This window comes from Nycticebus coucang, chromosome 23, assembly GCF_027406575.1.
Source record: "Nycticebus coucang isolate mNycCou1 chromosome 23, mNycCou1.pri, whole genome shotgun sequence".
NCBI lineage: Eukaryota > Metazoa > Chordata > Mammalia > Primates > Lorisidae > Nycticebus > Nycticebus coucang.
Genome location: NC_069802.1, coordinates 14,159,471 through 14,178,266, shown reverse-complemented (window position 1 = coordinate 14,178,266; position 18,796 = coordinate 14,159,471). Strand labels below are relative to the sequence as shown.

At 38.7% G+C, this 18,796-nt stretch overlaps 1 protein-coding gene and 1 pseudogene across 5 annotated transcripts in view; both read left to right on the top strand.

Annotated features, from left to right (window-relative positions):
• The window catches only part of WDR19 (WD repeat domain 19), a 98,709-nt gene that overhangs the window by 45,418 nt on the left and 34,495 nt on the right, over window positions 1-18,796 (top strand). For all 5 annotated transcript variants that reach the window (XM_053577531.1, XM_053577530.1, XM_053577532.1 and 2 more), the window contains 6 exons: window positions 8,208-8,357; window positions 11,141-11,288; window positions 11,418-11,622; window positions 13,754-13,913; window positions 14,334-14,444; window positions 17,095-17,204. In XM_053577531.1, coding sequence (XP_053433506.1) covers window positions 8,208-8,357; window positions 11,141-11,288; window positions 11,418-11,622; window positions 13,754-13,913; window positions 14,334-14,444; window positions 17,095-17,204 — 884 coding nt within the window. The remainder of the gene's footprint in view (window positions 1-8,207; window positions 8,358-11,140; window positions 11,289-11,417; window positions 11,623-13,753; window positions 13,914-14,333; window positions 14,445-17,094; window positions 17,205-18,796) is intronic.
• LOC128576172 (uncharacterized) lies at window positions 791-980 on the top strand (annotated as a pseudogene).

The window sequence follows — 18,796 nt, the reverse complement described above, 5'->3', positions numbered from 1 at the left end:
TGCCAAGCACAATGACAACTGCAACCAAAAAATAGCCAGGCATTGTGGCGAGTGCCTATAGTCCCGGGTATTTGGGAGGCTGAGGCAGGAGAATTGGTTAAGCCCAAGAGTTTGAGGTTGCTCTGAGCTGTGATGGCATGGCACTCTACCCAGGGCCACATAGTGAGACTCCGTCTCAAAAAAAAAAAAAAATCTTATGAAATCCAATTTATCAATTCTTTTATGATTTATGCTTTTGTTGCCGTATCTAAGAAATCTTTATCTAACCCAAGGTCACAAAAATGTTCTCTTTTGTTTTCTTCTAGAAGTTTTCTGTTTATTTTTCAGGACCACAATCCTTTTTGAGTTAATTTTGGTTTATGCTGATGTAGGGATCAAAGTTCATTTGTTGGTTTTTTTGCATATGATGACCAGTTCTGATGCCATTTGTGTGTTGTGTTTTGTTTTGTTTTGTGACAGAATCTCACTCCCTTGCCCTTAGTAGAGTGCTGTGGCATCCTAGCTCCTAGTAAACTCCTGGACTCAAGTGATTCTTTTTCTTCTGCCTCCCAAGTAGCTGGTACTACAGGCGTCCACCACAATGCCCAGCTAATTTTTGTAGTAGAGACAGGGGTCTCACTCTTGCTCAGGCTGGTCTTAAACTCCTGAGCTCAGCAATCCGGCCTCCTTGGCCTCTCAGAATGGTAGGATGACAGGCGTGAGCACTGTGCCTGGCACTGGTGCTATTTGTTGGAAAGATTATCCTTCCTCTGTTAAAGTCCCTTTGTACTTTTGTCAAAAATCAGTTGTCAAAACTGTGCTGTCAGGGATCATTTCTATAATTTGTTACTAAATAAGTTTCTCTGAACTCAGAGCACCAGAAACCACAAGGAGGAGGCGAGGGATGTCGTCCTGAGTGTGAAACTGGCTCTGCCATTTGCCACTGGTGATGCATCTTCTCTTCCTTTGGCAGAGTAAGGAGAGGAGAGGGTCTGAGGGGTTCCTTTGTAACACTGATCTGCAAGAAATTAGTTGTCCTTATATGTGTGAGTCTTTTTCTGAACTCTGTTCTATTTTACTGATTTATTTGTCTTTCTTTATGGCAACATCACACTGCTTTGATTATGTAGCTTTGGAAGTCTTGATATCAGAGTTTCTTTGGGTTTGGTTATTTCTCAGTCCTTTTCATTCCCATTTGAATTTTACAATAAGCTTGTCAATTTTTGCAAAAAGTTCTCTAGGATTTTTGTTGAAATCATGTTGAATTTATAGATCAATTGCCATCATAGCAATATTGAGTCTTCTCATCCGTGAGCAAGGTATTTATCTACATTTGTGTAGGCTTTCTTTAATTTCTCTTAGCAGTGTTTGGGAGTTTTCTGTGTACAGGTCTTTCAGATCCTTTGCCACATTTACGCCAAAGTATTTTATATTTTTGATGTTTTTGTGCATGGTATTGCTTTTTTGTTTCAATTTCTGATTGCCCGTTTCTAACGTGTAGAAATGTGACTGATTTTTGTACATTGATCTTGAGTATTGCAACCTAGCTAACTCATTCTTTTATCTTTCTTTGTAAATTTCACTGGATTTTTCTATAAGCTAACCATGTTATCAGTGAATAAAGATAGTTTTACTTCTTCTCCTTTCATCTTTACCCAGTTGCACTAGTACAGTGTTAAAGAGGAGTGGTAAAGGCTTGGTGCCTGTAGCTCAGTGAGTAGGGCACCAGCCACACATACCGGGGCTGGCAGGTTCGAGCCCAGCCCGGGCCTGCTAAACAACAATGACAACTGCAACAACAACAAAAATAGCCAGGTGTGTGGTGGTTGCCTGTAGTCCCAGCTACTTGGAAGGCTGAGGCAAGAGAATTGCTTAAGCCCAAGAGTTTGAGGTTGCTGTGAGCTGTGCGCCATGGCATTCTACCGAGGGTGACATAGTGAGACTCTGTCTCAAAAAAAAAAAAAAAAAAAAAAAAAGAAAAAATTGGGAAAAATAAGAATACAACAATAAAAAGTAATACAAATTTAAAAATACTATGTAACTATATAGCATTTACATTGTATGAGGGATTATAATTAATCTAGAGATGATTTAAGTATATGAGAGGAGGTATATAGGTTGTATGCAAATACAACACCATTTATACTGTAAGAAATTTGAACATCTTGGATTTTGGTTTCTGGAGGAGGAAGAGAGAAGGGAAATTCTGGAACCAATCTCTCAAGGATATCAAGAGATAACTATTGATGCCTTTGTCTGGTTTTGGTATTAGGGTAATGCTAGCCTCATAGAATGAGTTAGTCATCTTCAATTTTCTGGAAGAGTTTATTAGAATTAATATTATTTTTTCCTTAAATATTTGATAGAATTCAACAGTGAAACCTGCCAGGTGGTCAAGCCATTCTTAAGCAGCAGGTCAGTGGTAGCTGCTAGGCTGACTTTGCTGCACTTCCTGTGGATGCAGCCAGTAGGGAGAGAACAAACCCAGTGGATACAGTCAGCAAAGGCAAGACCAGCATTGCCAGCTCCCCGCATCCCCAACCAGGCAAGACCAGCACTGCCAGCTCCCCGCATCCTTAACCAGGCAAGACCAGCACTGCCAGCTCCCCGCATCCCTAACCAGGCAAGACCAGCACTCTGCCAGCTCCCCACATCCCTAACCAGAGGATGCACTGATCTGGAGAGGACAGATACCTCCTTGGGCAGTGGGTCACTCCAGCTTACAGTTGGGCAGTTTCTTTCTTTTTTTTATTTTTTTTTTGAGACAGAGTCTCACTATGTCATCCTTGGTAGAGTACCGTGGTGTCACAGCTCACAGCAACCTCAAACTCCTGGGCTTAAGCGATTCTCTTGCCTCAGCCTCCCAAGTGGCTGGGACTACAGGCACCCACCACAACACCCGGCTGTTTTGTGGTTGTAGTTGTCATTGTTGTCTGGCAGGCCTGGGATGGGTTCAAATCTGCCAGCTCAGGTGTATGTGGCTGGTGCCCTAACCACTGAGCTACAGGCGCCAAGCCCGGGCAGTTTATTTCTTATCTATTATTATTTTTTTTTGATGTTTTAAAATTTAAATTTTTTATGAATTTTTATTTCAAAATATTAAGGGGTTACTAATATTTTAGGTTACATGGATCACTTTTGTATGCTTGACTCACGGTTATCAGTGTTCCCATCATTCAGTTAATGTTCATTGTACCTGTTAGATAGGTTTTGCCCATCCTCTCCTCTACTTTTTCCCCTGCTTTTGTTTTGTTTTGTTTTTTAGACACAGAGTCTTACTTTATTGCCAGTGGTAGAGGGCTGTGGCATCATAGCTCACAGCAACCTCTAGCTCTTGGGCTTAGGCAGTTCTCTTGCCTCAGCCTCCTGAGTATCTGGGACTACAGGCACCCGCCACAATGCCCAACTATTTTTTGTTGCAGTTTGGCCAGGGCTGGGTTTGAACCTGGCACCCTCGGTATATGGGGCTGGCGCCCTGCTCACTGAGCCACAGGCGCCGCCCTCTTTCCCCTGCTTGATTTCCATGCAGTTTTACTTTCCTCTGTGCTCATCATTTAATTCCAATTTAATAGTGAGTATATGTGGTGTTTGTTTTTCCATTTTTCGCTTAAGATAATGGTTTCCAGTTCCATCCAAAGTATTGGAAAAAGTAATAATTCATCTTTTTATGGCTAAATATTACTCCATGGCGTACATGCATCACATTTTCACTCATGAATTGAATTGTGCTGTAATAAACATTCAAGTGCAGATGTCTTTGATAAAATGATTTCTTTTTGTTTGGTTAGACACCCAGTAGTGGGATTGCTGGATCAAGTGGTAGGTCTACTTCCAGTTCTTTGAGGAATCTCCATACTGTTTTCCATAGAGGTTATACTAATTTGCAGTCCCACCAACAGTATATAAGCATTCTTCTTTCTCTGTATCCACTCCAGCTGATCTTTTGTTTTTGGACTTTTTAATAAAAGCCATTCTAGCAGGGGTAAGGTGATATCTTATTATGGTTTTAATTTGCATTTCCCTGATGATTAGTGATGTAGAGTATTTTTTCATATACTTACTGGCTATTTGTCTATCTGTTGAAAAGCTTCTGATTGTATCTTTTGCCCACTTTTTAATGTGTTTTTTTTTTCTTGATGATTTGTTTGAGTTCTTTGTAGATTCTGGATATTAGCCCATTATTGGATATATAGTTTGCAAATATTTTCTTCTATTAGGTAGGTTGTCTGTGTGCTATTTTCTTATCTGCGCAGAAACTTATTAATTTAATCAAGACCCACTTATTTTTGCTGTTGCTGTAATTGCCACTGGAGTCTTACTTATAAATTCTTGCCTGGGCAAATATCTAGACAAGTTTGTTCTAGATTTTCTTCTAGAATTCTGTGGGTTCATGCCTTACATTTAAGTCTTTTATCCATCTTGAATTGATTTTTGTGAGTTGTGTGAGATATGGATACAGATCTCAAAATCAGTGTACACATACAGTAGCATTCAGTCAAGCTGAGAGTCAAATCAAAGACTCAATACCACTCAAAATAGCTATAAAGAAAATAAAATACCTAGGAATATACTTCACCAAAGAGATGACAGATCTCTACAAAAAGAACTATAAAACACTGAGGAAAGAAATCACAGAGAAAACAAGTAGAAAAATATATGCTCATGGATTAGTAGAATCAACATTGTTAAAATGTCCATACTACTCAAAGGGATTTATTGATTCAATGCAACTCCCATCAAAATACCAACATCATATTTCACAGATCTAGAAAAAATAATTGTATGTTTCATTTGTAACTAGAAAAGAGCCCAAATAGCCAAAGCAATCTTAAGCAAAAAAGAACAATTCCGGAGGCATCACATAATCAGACTTTTAAAGTATACTACAAGGCTATAGTAACCAAAACAGCATGGTATTGGCACATAAATAGTGACACAGACCAATGGAACAGAACAGATATAAAACCATCCACATACAGCCAAGTGATCTTTGACAAAGCTGACAATAGTGTACATTGGGAAAAAGCACTATTCAATAAATGGTGCTGGGAAAATTGGATAGGTACATACAGAAGTATGAAACAGGGTCCATATCTCTTAGCCATCACAAAAATATATTTTTATTGTTTAAACCACATTTATTTCTCACAGTTCTAGGGGCTAGAAATCTGAGATCAGGTGCCAGCATGGTCAGGTTCTGGTGAGAACCCTCCTCCTGGCTTGCAGATGGCCAGCCAGGCAGTTTATACTCTGCAGCTATACTCTACGGAGGGTGAATTGGACAGTCCTGTGTGTCATTGGAAATAGGGATGCAGATGAGAAACTGTTATGTGAAGCTTCACACAAGACAGAGAGGTGAAATGAGAAATGACTTGTGACAGCTTTTCGTGAGACTGCCTGTCCTGCCAAGACATGGGAAAGACTACTGTTGAGCCTTGCCTCTGTGGATATTGTGAGGAGTTTTCTCTACAAACCCATCTGAGCCTGGACTTTTCTTTATAGAAAGATTTTAAACTATACATTACATTGTTTTAATAGATATCAATCTAAGTTATGTTTCTTCATTAATGAGCTTTGGTTGTTTGTGTCAAGGAATTCATCCAAGTTATCAAATGTATAGGCATAGATTATTCATAATATTTTTTTTATTTATTTTTATTTTTTGAGACAGAGTCTCACTTTGTCACCCTTAGTAGAGTGCCAAGGCATCATAATTCACAGCAACCTCAAACTCTTGGGCTCAAGTGATCCTCTTGCCTCAGTTTTTCTTTTTTAATAGAGATAGAGTCTCACTCTTGCTTAAGCTGGTTTCGAACTCATGAGCTCAAGCCATTCCCCCACCTTGGTCTCCCAGAGTGCTAGGATTACAGGTGTGAGCCACCACACCCAGCCTTATTTATAACTATTTTAACATTTATAGAGTCTGTAGTAATATCACCTATCTCATTCCTGATATTGGTAATTTGTTTTTTGCCTGATTGGTCTGCCTAGAGATTTATCTATTTTATAGATCTTTTCAACGAACCAGCTTTTTTTTTTTTTTTTTTTTTTTAAGACAAAGTCTTACTCCATAGCCCAGGCTAGAGTGATACAGCATCAGCCTAGCTCACTATCACCTCAAACTCCCTGGCTCAAGAGATCCTGCCCCAGCCACCTGAGTAGCTGGGACTAGATGCCCGCCATACCACCTGACTGATGTTTTCTATTTTTAGTAGGGATGCAGTCTCCCTCTTGCTCAGGCTGGTCTCAAATGTTTGAGCTCAAGGGATCCTCCTGCCTCAGCCTCTCAGAGTGCTGGGGTTACAGGTGTGAGCCATTGTGACCAGCCAGAACCAGCTTTTTGTTTCACTGATTTTCTATTATTTTTCTTTTCTCTATTTTATTGATTTCTAATTTTCCTTTTCTCCTGCTTACTTTAATTTGTTCTTTTTCCGATGGAGGCTGATTTTCTTGAGTTGAGACCATTCTTTTCTAATGTAGTTTTTTAGTGCTAAAAGTCCTCCCTCAATTTCTTTCACATGTATTTTCACTTTTGTTCAGTTCACAATTCTTTATATACACCTTTTGTTTCTTCTTTTACCTGCAAGCTATTTATAATGTGTCATCTAGTTTCCTAACAATTGAGATTTTTCAGAGATCTTTCTGTTACGGATTTCTGATTTAATTCTATTGTGGTTAGTGAACATACTTTGTATGACTTGACTCCTTTTAAATTTGTGAGGTTTATTTTATGGTACAGATATGTCCTAATTGACAAATGTTCCTTGTGTACTTGGAAAGAATGTGTATGCTATTCTAGAAAATTAGATCAAATTGGTTGGTAATGTTCAAGACTTCTGCATTCTTTCCGATTTTTTATCTACTAGTTCGGGGGTCTCCACCCTTTTTGGTACCAGGGACTAGTTTCATGGAAGACCATTTTTCCACTGGCTGAACAGGAAGAGGGATCTCGCAGGAGGCACAGCTCAGGCACTGATGTGAGCAGTGGGCAGAGGCTGTAAATACAGATGAAGCTTTGCTGCTCACTCACCACTCACCTCCTGCTGTGCAGCTTGGTTCCAGACAGGCCATGGACCCGTACCAGTCCCCAGTCGAGGGGTTTCAGACTACATTACTAGTTCTATCAATTATTGAGAACAGAGTATTGAAAACTGTGACTACAATTATGGATTTGTCATTTGTCTTTTGTCTTTGCAGTTCTATCAGTGATTTTTTTGTTTGTTTTGTTTTGTTTTGTTTTTGAGTCTCACTTTGTCTCCCCTGGGTACAGGGCCATGGCATCACAGCTCATAGCAAACTCAAACTCCTGGGCTTAAGTGATTCTCTTGCCTCAGCCTCCTAAGTAGCTGGAACTACAGTCACCCTCCACAATGCCTGGCTATTTTTTTTTTTTTTTGGAGACAGAGTCTCACTCTGGCTCAGGCTAGTTTCGAACTCGTGAGCTCAGGCAACCCACCCGCCTGAGCCTCCCAGAGTGCTAGAATTACAGGTGTGAGCCACTGCACCCAGCCTCTATCGGTGTTTTTGACTTATGTATATTGAAGTTCTGTTGTTAGGTCATTGCAACAGAATGCATGGCCATTTAGGATTGCTGTGTGTCCTTTGTATCAAGGAATTGCCCAGGCAGATTTCACAAGATTGTCTTAGCTGACAATGGAACTAAATTGGAGTTCACGAGATTGTTTTAGCCAAAGATGGGACTAATCAGAACCATCCCCTTTAAAAAGCTTTGCATTTCTGCTTAAAAGCAGGACATTGGTACTTTAAGATAGAGTTTGGCAACATCCTCATTTGTTTTGCTAGCAAATTAATAAACTTCTTTTTCTTTCTTTCTTTTTTTTTTTTTGGAGGCAGAATCTCCCTATGCAGCTCACAGCAACCTCTAACTTGGGCTTAAGCGATTCTCTTGCCTCAGCCTCCCAAGTAGCTGGGACTACAGGCGCCTGCCACAACACCTGGCTAATTAAACTTCTTTTTCTTTCTCCTCAAACCACTTGTCTTCATTCTTCTGATGTGGTCTCAGGGACAAATACCAAACTTTTGGTAACATTTTATTGGGTCTATACCTTTCACATATACTAAACATTACTATTAGACTCTTTCTTCATCAAAAAATGACTTTTTCTCTTAAAATTAGGAAGAATGTTTAACTTACATGCTGAAAGTCAGTATTTTCTTGATCACCTCTTACATTTTCATGACTGGATTTTTTATTTATTTTTTTTAAGACTGGTGTCATTCAGTATTTCTACATTGAAGACTGGCAATTTGTTACTGATTATCGACATCCTGTTGGTGTGAAAAAGATCTTTCCTGACCCAAATGGGACCAGATTAGTTTTCATTGATGAAAAAAGTGATGGATTTATCTACTGTCCAGTAAGTCTACAAAATTTAGAAATGCTAGTTTTTTAAATGTAATATTAGAAGAAAATGTCATATAAAGTTTTCTTTTAAATAGTGCTGAGAATTGTTGTACTTTGCTGTTATCTGCATGATATCATGTTTGTGAGAGATTTTTAGGACTATTTTATGTCAAAACTTTTTCCATTATTCTGCAATTTTTCTTAGTGGCAGTCCCAGAGAGATCTTTAATGGGAAAAATAGTTATATTCTACATAGTATATGCCACTCTTAACCTTATCGTGGACTGTATAATAATATAGTCATTACAGTGTATTTTCCCATACGTCACTTTTCTCTCCAGGTTAGCAGCAGGCATCAGAGACGGGTTATATCCTGTCTTCTCTGCCTACCTCAGTTGCTTTTCCTTTTCCCTTAACAGTGCTTGAACATAAAGAGAAGGTATTTTTGTACTGGATGATTAAAAACAAGTGGACCCATTTGAAAAATTAGTCACTCCTATTTTTAAACATCTTTAACTTTTTTGAAAATAGATTTAGAAAAAAAGGAGATGTGCTTTTAAATCATTTACTCTACATACTTGGACATCAACTACTATATTAGACGACACTGTTTCATTTTTGCAGGAATTTTTTATTTCATTCTTATTTTGAAAGGAAGATAAAGGAGGCGGGTATTTTTCAGTTCCTTACTCAGGATATATATGTAAGTCTGTCTACCAGAGTTCACAGGAATTATATGGATTGATTTTCTAAAAGCTTAATAAATTACTATAATAGTACTGTCAGCTTCTGTATCTGTAGGTTCTGCAGGGAAAAAATGATAAACGGTTGCACCTGCACTGAACATGTGTGTCTCTCTTCCCTAAACAATACAGTAGAACAACTGTTTACATTGCATCAGATGTTAAAGTAATCTAGAGATGATTTAAGGAGGATGTGCACAGGTTATGTACAAATACCAGTACTCATTTTATATGAAGAACTTGAGCATCTGTGGATTTTGGTGTCTGAGGAAGGGTTCCTGGAACCAGTGCCCCATGGATACCAAGGGATGATTGTATAGTTATGTTTGTTGGAGTGCATTTAAAGAAGTATTTTGAAATAAAGCATTCCCCAGTGCGATTTAATTAAATTTCAAATCATGTATGAATTGATTTGTTACTTAATACTCAGTCTTATTGAATACTCAGTATTATTGATAAATTTCTAAACACAAGTGTGTTCATAGATCTCGTCTTGAGCAGCTCTATTTTTAACCCAAAGCTTTGTGTCTAGACTCATACTTTTTCCCTATAAATTTACCACGTTTTAGACCAAACACTTGATTTGCCAAATGACTATAGTTTTTCTCAAGCCAGACCTAGTATAGAAATAGGAAAAAAAACCTTTTTTTCTTTTGTGATTGGAGCCATGTTAGGTTGCGCATGAGGTCTAACAAGTTCAGGAACTTGCCACCATCCACTTAACGTTGGCAACAAACAACTGGGTGAGGTTTCAGGAAGTTGGTGTAGTAGCATCTCTCAGCTGTGTTCGTGTCAATGTGAGGCAGTATCTTGCTGAGTGATGCTCATTATAGTTGCGTGTTTTTTGTGTGTCATTGCAAAAACATAAGAGCTTGAATTGTAGCAACAAACATTAAATTTCTTGTTCAGCGTGGCAAGAATGGAAGGGAAATCAGGAACATGGTAGTCCAAGTTTATGGAGATAATGCCATGAAGAAAACAGCAGTGTACAAATGGATTAAATGTATTCCTGAGGGGAGAGAAACGGTCACTGATGAAGAGGGGTCAGGGCAGCCAGCAAGTAGCAGAACTGACAAAAATATTGTAAAAATTTGTCAAACTGTGCATCAAATCATGTGACCGTGGGAAGCACAGCAGACTAAGTAACATCAATGGAGAAACAGGAAAATTTTAATTGAAAATCTTGGCATGAGAAAGGTATGTGCAAAAATGGTCCTGAAGGAGCTCACTGATGAACAAAAGCAAAGGAGAGTCAACATTTGCCAAGACCTTCTGGAGAGGCAAGATGACGTTTTGGGCCTTGTTATCTCTGGTGATGAAACAAAGCGTCAGAGTGCACAATGGAGGTCAGCCAGTTCTCCATAACCAAAGTGTTCTGTAGTGCAAATCAAAACACAAAATGATGTTGCTAACCTTCTTTTTAATATCAAAGGGATTGTTCATCATGAATTTTTGCCAACTGGACAAACAGTTAACCAAGTTTACTATTTGGAAGTGCTGAAAAGGTTGTGTAAAAAAGTTAGACAAAAACAACCTGAACTTTTTGCCAACAACTGATGGCTCTTGAATCATGACAATGCACCAGCTCACCCAGCACTGTCTCTGAGGGAGTTTTTAGCCTGTAGACAAATAACTGTACTGGAACACGCTCCCTTCTCACCTGATCTGGTCCCCAGTGACTTTTTTCTTTACCTGAAAATAAAGGAAATATTGAAAGGAAGATATTTTGATGACATTCAGGACATTAAGCGTAATACAATAATAGTTCTGATGGCCATTCCAGAAAAAGTGTTCCAAAAGAACACTAGGAAGAGTGGACTAGGCACTGACATTGGTGCATTGCTTCCCAAGGGGAGAACTTGGAAGGTGACCACGGTGATATTCAGCAGTGAGGTAGGAAACACTTTCTCTAGGGTGAGTTTGTGACCTTAATTGTCTGATCTCTATGAATTGGTACACTGTACCAGCTAAGGTTGCAAATAGGCTCCTTCCAGGGCAAATAATAAATACTTAAGTACAGACTTGGGAAAAATCTGTACATTTTATTTTGTAGGTTAATGATGCTACCTATGAGATTCCAGATTTTTCACCAACCATTAAAGGTGTTCTTTGGGAAAACTGGCCAATGGATAAAGGTGTATTTATTGCTTACGATGATGATAAGGTGTATACGTATGTGTTTCACAAGGACACCATACAAGGTACTTAATCAAGTTTTTATACATTTGTGGATAAATGAATTTCCATTGCAGTGAAATTGAAACATTTTCTTTCTGATGCGTACGCTAAGTATTAGCTTTCAGCATTAAGATGTCTGTTTTATAATAAAGGATCCAAGGTTATTTTGGCTGGTGGCACCAAAGTTCCCTTCTCTCATAAACCTTTGCTGCTATATAATGGAGAGCTGACCTGCCAGACCCAGAGTGGAAAAATAAACAACATCTACCTTAGCACCCACAGCTTCCTGGAAAACTTAAAAGGAAAGGGGCCTGATGAACTGAGACAGTTGCTGTCACAGACTTTAATGCTAAAAAGGTAGGATTTAAAACACTTCTCCTGGAACTTCTCGATTGCTTTTGTGATTTTTATATATCCTATTATATAAATGGAGATAGTAGGACTTACCTAGTTTACTTCACTGAGTGATTGTGAGGCTCAGATGAGAGAAAGTACTATTATCAGGTGTTATTATCACGAGTGTGCTATGGCAAGAAAAGTCCTCAGAACAAAGGGGTTGCTAAGCACCCAGTTAGCACTGGGCACCAGATAGCCCAGTTATTTTGAAACTCTAATGAGTCCAGTTATTTGAACAATAATCTTAATTTCATCGTAACAAAGTTTGAGTTTTGACTTGCTTGAGATTTCCTTTTCCTGCTTTTTTCTCTGACCTCTTTGGCTGTTGTGAATTCCTTTATGATTCTAGTTCTTCTGACCATCTCTTAAATTTATCAGGGTCCCATGAGCACTCTTCTCTTCTTGCTGGGATTATTATTTCTGAGCGAATCTCTTCTACTTATGTGGCTATAATACCACCCATATGAAGCTGACTCCAAAATCTGTATCTTCAATTTAAACCTGTATTTACAACTGCCTTCCTGTCATACGTACTTGGGAGTTCTTGAGCTCCTCAAACTTGCCTTGTTGAAAACTGAACATACCGTCTTCCCCAGACTTCCATCCCTTCCCCCATCACACATGCATACACACCTCTGACCCTTTTCTCCTCCTACGTTCTTCTGTCTAGACTCAGACCTTCACTGGAATAATGGGTAATATAACCCCTTCCTAACTGCTCACTCTCCCCAAAGCCTCATGACACTAATCTGTTCTCCATACATGTTTGAAAACACGATCCTGATGCTCTCATTCCCCTGCTCAGGATCTTTCAGTGACTTCCGGTTGCCTTTATGAAAAACCCAAACTGCTCCGGGACCTCAGCGTGATTTAATACCAGCTCAACTGGCTCCTCTCCCTCTTGTTCTGCTAGCTGTTGTGTGTTTTATGATTCTTCCCAGAATGCCCTTTCTCTGTCTCTAAATGATTAGCAGAGCCATCATCTCCTGCCCCAGGAAGCCTTCCCTGACTGCCCTCCCACCATAGTTAGAACTAATTAGGATCTTTCTAACAATGTTTTTCCTCGGGGCCAGGGTGTAGCATGCGCAGTGGTTTAGAGCACTACCTCTTCTTTCTGTGTGACTTGAGCTGGCCTTTAAGGTCTCTAAGCCTCACTTCCCTGATCTATAAAGGAGAAATAACAAGTAATACTTAATGGATGGGGTTGGTAGGATAATCCAATGAGAGAATTTATACAAAAGACTTAGCACAAAGAGTCACATATCAAGCACTCAGTTTCCTCTGTCATACCATGTCACTGTTGTTTATTTATCTGTCCCTTCCCCTGTCCCCAATTAAGACTGCCTTAGGGACGGTGATGGTGTGTTTGATTCTTGGTCCCATGCTTGTAACAAGAGCTCGGTAAATGTGTGTGTTGGATGAAAAACTGAATAGGTGACTAGATGGATAGATGGATGGAGGGATGGATAGATATATTCACTGATGTAGAAGTTTCACAAAAAGTTTAATTGGCATTTATGTTTATGTTTTAAACAAGTGGTCAGCAAACTTTCTGTTATGGATCAAATGGAAGATATTTCAGACTTTGAGACATAGGGTGTCTGCAACTACTTAGGCTGGCTGACTCCAGCACAAAAGGAGCAATAGACAGCCCACAAAGGAGTGGGCTACCAAATGGCTGTGCTCCACTCAAACTTTACTTTTCAACACCAGGCTGCTGACTGGAGTTGGCCCACAGGCTATAGTTTGCTGACCTCTGTTTTAAACTTCTAGATTTATGGGAATAGAGTATGAATTTTATTAAACTTATATGAGAACAAAAATAATTTTTGTGTGTGAAATAAAACATGAATAGAATTGTTTAGTTAATTGAGAGGGCTGTTATAGAGTTGACTCAAAAGAAATTCAAGAAAAAAAAATCTGTATGAAAAAAGAAAGTTTAAATTTTTAAATTACTTGCAAATGACTATTACAGGTTAAGAATGTTTTGCAAAATGTATGTAGAATATGATATTAGGTTCAATATAGTCTGAAAACAGCCTAATATTTGGAATAGAGCTCTCTGATTTGCATTCATGTATCCAAATCTCAGGTTCTCTGATGCTTGGCAAATATGCAGGAGCCTGAACGATCAGACTTCCTGGAAGGAGTTGGCCAGAGCCTGTCTCCATCACATGGAAGTGGAGTTCGCAATCCGTGTTTATCGGACAATTAGAGACGTTGGCACAGTGATGTCCTTGGAACAAATAAAGGTAAACAGCATGTTGTAAGAACCATCAGGTTAAGATTTAAATGCTGTAAGATGCACCACAGGTGCATCTTACAGGGGTATTTGCGAAACTTGGTAAATGTAGAATGTAAATGTTTTGGCACAGTAACTGAGATAACGCCAGAAAGGCTATGTTAACCACTGTGATAAAAATGTGTCAAATGGTTTATGAAGCGAGTGTATGATGCCCCATGATCATATCAATGTATACAGTTATGATTTAATAAAAAAATAAATAATTAAAAAAAAAAAGATTTAAATGCTATTTGTCCAACCATTTTAAATTTCTGCAGTTAATATTACCTAACTCATAAATAAGTGAATTGATAGAACATTGCCAAGTGTTTAAGAAAAGAAGTTAAACCTTTGTATTTCTTCTCATCACAGTTGCTTTTATTCGTAGGGAATAGAAGACTACAATCTCTTGGCAGGACATCTGGCCATGTTTACTAACGATTTCAACCTGGCGCAGGACCTGTACCTTGCGTCCAGCTGTCCTATCGCTGCTCTGGAGGTATGGCAGCCCGTCAGAATGGAAAGATCCCGCAGAGAAGGATTACGCCTTCCTTCTCAGCACCAGACACTACATGCCTCTTCCTTCCTCACATTGAAACATTTTTTCAGCTTTGACTACTCATTAGCTTCAAAAATATTTTTGTTATACATTCTGTGAAGACATAAAAAGCACAATATAATTATCATTACCAAATAACTGAGAGTCTAAATGTGTCCAAAGAGGACAGATTGTGTAATTTTCAAAAACATACACAAAGAAAAAAGTCACCATCTATTGAGTGCTCACATGTGCCGGGCAACTTTTCAGAGCACTTAGCATATATTCTTTTAACTCTCACAACAGTCCTATGAGAAAATACTATTATTTCTCTATTTTCCAGATGAGAAAACTGAGGCACACTTTTCTTTTACTTATTGTATAAAACTTTCATGTATATTAAGAGGTGAGGTAAGGACTAGTGAACCATCCTTAGTTTTCCAGAGGTGAACATTGCCAGTGAGGGACTAGAACAGAGTGAGGGACCTCTTCAAGGGCAGGGAAGAAGAGAGATGCATTATTATAGAAAAGTGATGAAGCACACGGACTTGAGAGTCAGACCTGTCTGGGTTCAAGTCCCAGCTCTCTGTGACATTGAACAACTTACTTAACCTATCCGCACCCTAGATCCTACTTCTTTAAAGTAAGAATAACAACATCTAGCCCACAGGGCAGTTGTAAAGATTTAAAAATGATAATTATATCATTTATCACAGTGTCTGATCAATAGCAAAGACACAAAATGGTAGCTATTGTAATTACTCTTAGTTCACCTGAAACCATCATTTCTACAACTACATAAAAGATATTGTTTTGAAAACATGTTTGTTATTAATTTCAAAACTTGTTCAGATTGTTCTGCAACAAATTTTCATGTTTAAGTTATATGTGAACTAATCAATTTAAGAATGTTGTGTGAGATAATTGGGTATACCTGGGAAGTTTTTAAAACTTAGGCTGGTACTCACTGAAGTAGGAAGATGACTACAATACGTGAGGGGGAAGGTGGCGTTTGCTTTTCTGCATTTAGCTGTGGTACGGTCATGTAATGCTTGAATTGGAAAGAACTGGAGTTAGTAATAGCACGGAAACTGATGGGTTAGTAGGTAAGATGGTCAGAGGCAGAGCCCTCCTGCCCAGCTCTGCTACATACCGACTATGTAACCTTATTTACAAAACTAGCCTCTTTGCCTCAATTTCTGAATCTCTAAGATGGGTACAAGAAAAGTTCATTGCAAAAGGGGAGTTGTGAAAAGTAAATAAGCTTATGCCTTAGAGCAGTACCTGACAGCATAGCACTTGAAAAATGCTATTAATGTTATTAATTCTTTATAAAGTGTGAATAAAGTAAGGAATAAACTTTAAAAGATTCTTTTTTTCTTTTTCTTTTTTTGAGGCAGAGTCACACTCTGTTGCCTACGCTAAAGTTCTCAAGGCATCAACCTAGCTCACAGCAACCTCAAACTCCTGGGCTCAGGCAATCCCCCTGCCTCAGTCTCCCAAGTAGCTGGGACTATAGGTACCTTCCACAACGCCTGGCTAAGTTTTCTATTTTTAGTAGAAATGCAGTCTCATTCTTCTTCAGGCTGGTCTTGAACTCCTGAGCTCAAAGGATCCTCCCACCTCTACCTCCCAGAATGCTAGGATCACAGGCGTGAGCCCTGTGCCCACCATTTTAAAAGTTACTTTTTTTGTTGTTGTTAATCTGGTCCAGGGGAGGCTCAAACCTGTCACCCTGGTCCATGATGCCAGCGCACTCACCACTGAGCATGGTGCCCAGCTTAAAAGATTCTTAATGAATACCTTATATTTGCAGTTATAGACCAGACACAGATAAAAGACCACAGGAACGGGGGGAAGAGAGAGAGGGGACACATATTTTATTTATGTTTGCTATTATTCATGTTATGACATAGCTTCAGATTTTCTTTGAAAATAACTTCAATTCTGGGCGGTGCCCATACCTCAGTGGGTAGGGTGCTGGCCACATACACCAAGGCTGGCAGGTTCGAACCTGGCCTGAGCCTGCTAAAACAACAGTGACATCTGCAACAAAAAATAGCCGGGCATTGTGGCAGGCACCTGTAGTCCCAGCTACTTGGGAGGCTGAGGCAAGAGAATCACTTAAGCCCAGGAGTTTGAGGTTGCTCTGAGCTGTGACCCCAGGGGTACAGCTTGAGATTCTGTCTCAAAAAAAAAGAAAAAGAAAATAACTTCAATTCCGATACCAAAATGTTTCTCAACTTACCACTGCTCTAAAAGGAAAAAATTAATTTTAATTTAATTGATTGATGTAATTTAAATTTAATTTTTCCCTACTGAGAAAAACTAAATACTAAAACATAGATACTATTTGTAGGACTGACTTTTGGAAGGCCACAAACCATTGCAGTAGCTAAGATTTTTTTGCCCTCCAAGAATCAATGTTTGCTCCCTGAGAGCTCTGTTACCCCTCATTAAGAATGATAGTAGTGTACTATCCTCATAAAGATCAAGTTTCGTTATTTAAACAAAAAGTTATTTCGGTATGTTTTATTAAAACTATCACTATACGGTAACTTTGCAAAATAATTTTGCTCATTTGAAATTAAGATCTTTCTCTTCTTAACAGATGAGAAGGGATTTGCAGCATTGGGACAGTGCTTTACAACTGGCAAAGCGTTTGGCCCCAGAACAAATACCATTTATATCAAAAGAGTATGCTATTCAGCTTGAATTCACGTAAGTCCTCATTTTGATATGTTTCAAGCAATAGCTAATTAATGCATATCTTCAATTCTAAACTTCCTAATAAACGATAAGTTCCTTTACAGATTTAATCATTGCTTTTAGTAGGAAAAAAACTATATTAATCATACATCCAAAAAAGTATTTTTTCTGACTAACAATATTAAGATATCCTTGCATTTATCCACTTTTAGTTTTCAGTATCAAAATCTAATTCTGGGTCTAAGCTTTTTCTACATTTAGAGTCTAAATATTGTTTTGAATCGTATTTGGTCATCAACAATGACTCATAGCGTGTGGCACAGGCCTTTCTAACCTATATTCATGGTCCCGACCTCCTTTAGCACTTTGAGCATTTGCTTTGTAAATTTCAAGCCACGTAAAAAGCAGCAAGATTTGGTCAACATCTGTATGCTTAAAATTATAGTTGTTTTTTTAATTGAGTCGTGTAAAAATGAAAATTAGTGTTGAAAGTCAAACTAGAAGCTTTTCACAGGAGGATATTCCATGCTTGAGTAATAATCCGTAGTAATGCATGAATAGGCTTCACTTAATCTCTCCTGTCTTTGGAAATTCCACAGTCCAGTCTATTGGGAGAAATTTAGAATTTCTTAGTCCTCTTAATTGTTAGACCCTCTTAATCCTCAATCTTGATAGACTATACATTTTTATTTTAATGCTACATAAAAATATAATTTTAGAAGCACTCATGATCTCATTTTAAGTTGACATTCAGCCATGGCTACTGCTACAAACGCAAACACATGCAGAGAAAATAAATGAAAATTAATTTACAAATATAAGTTCACATGTGTTATGCAGTGGCAGCTGCATCACAACTAGATTTTTGTTTTGTTTTGTTTTTTTAGAGACAGAGTCTTTCTTTGTCACCCTCGGTAGAGTGCTGTGGCATCATAGTTCACAGCAACCTCCAACTCCAGGGCTTAGGCAATTCTCTTGTGTCAGCCTCTCGAGTATCTGGGACTACAGGAGCCTGCGAGAACGCCTGGCTATTTTTTTGTTGCAGTTTGGCCAGGGTCGGGTTCGAACCCGCCACCCTTGGGATATGGGGCCACTGCCCTACCCACTGAGCCACAGGCACTGCCCCACAACCAGTTTTTTAGTATTTATTGTAAGATACACTCCAAAAATATTAAAATGTAAAGAAATATTAGTCTTTGTACAAAGAAAATACAATTCTAACATTTGATGTTTTTTAAAAAAAAATTTATATAGGGCGGCGCCTGTGGCTCAGTTGGTAAGGCGCCGGCCCCATATACCGAGGGTGGCGGGTTCAAACCCGGCCCTGGCCAAACTGCAACCAAAAAATAGCCGGGCGTTGTGGCGGGCGCCTGTAGTCCCAGCTACTCGGGAGGCTGAGGCAAGAGAATCGCTTAAGCCCAGGAATTGGAGGTTGCTGTGAGCTGTGTGAGGCCACGGCACTCTACCGAGGGCCATAAAGTGAGACTCTGTCTCTACCAAAAAAAAAAAAAAAAAATTAACATAGTTTCACTTCTTTTTTTTTCTTAATGTATTAATTTTTATTTTGTATAATTTGAGGCTTTGTTATTAGGCATACAAGTTTA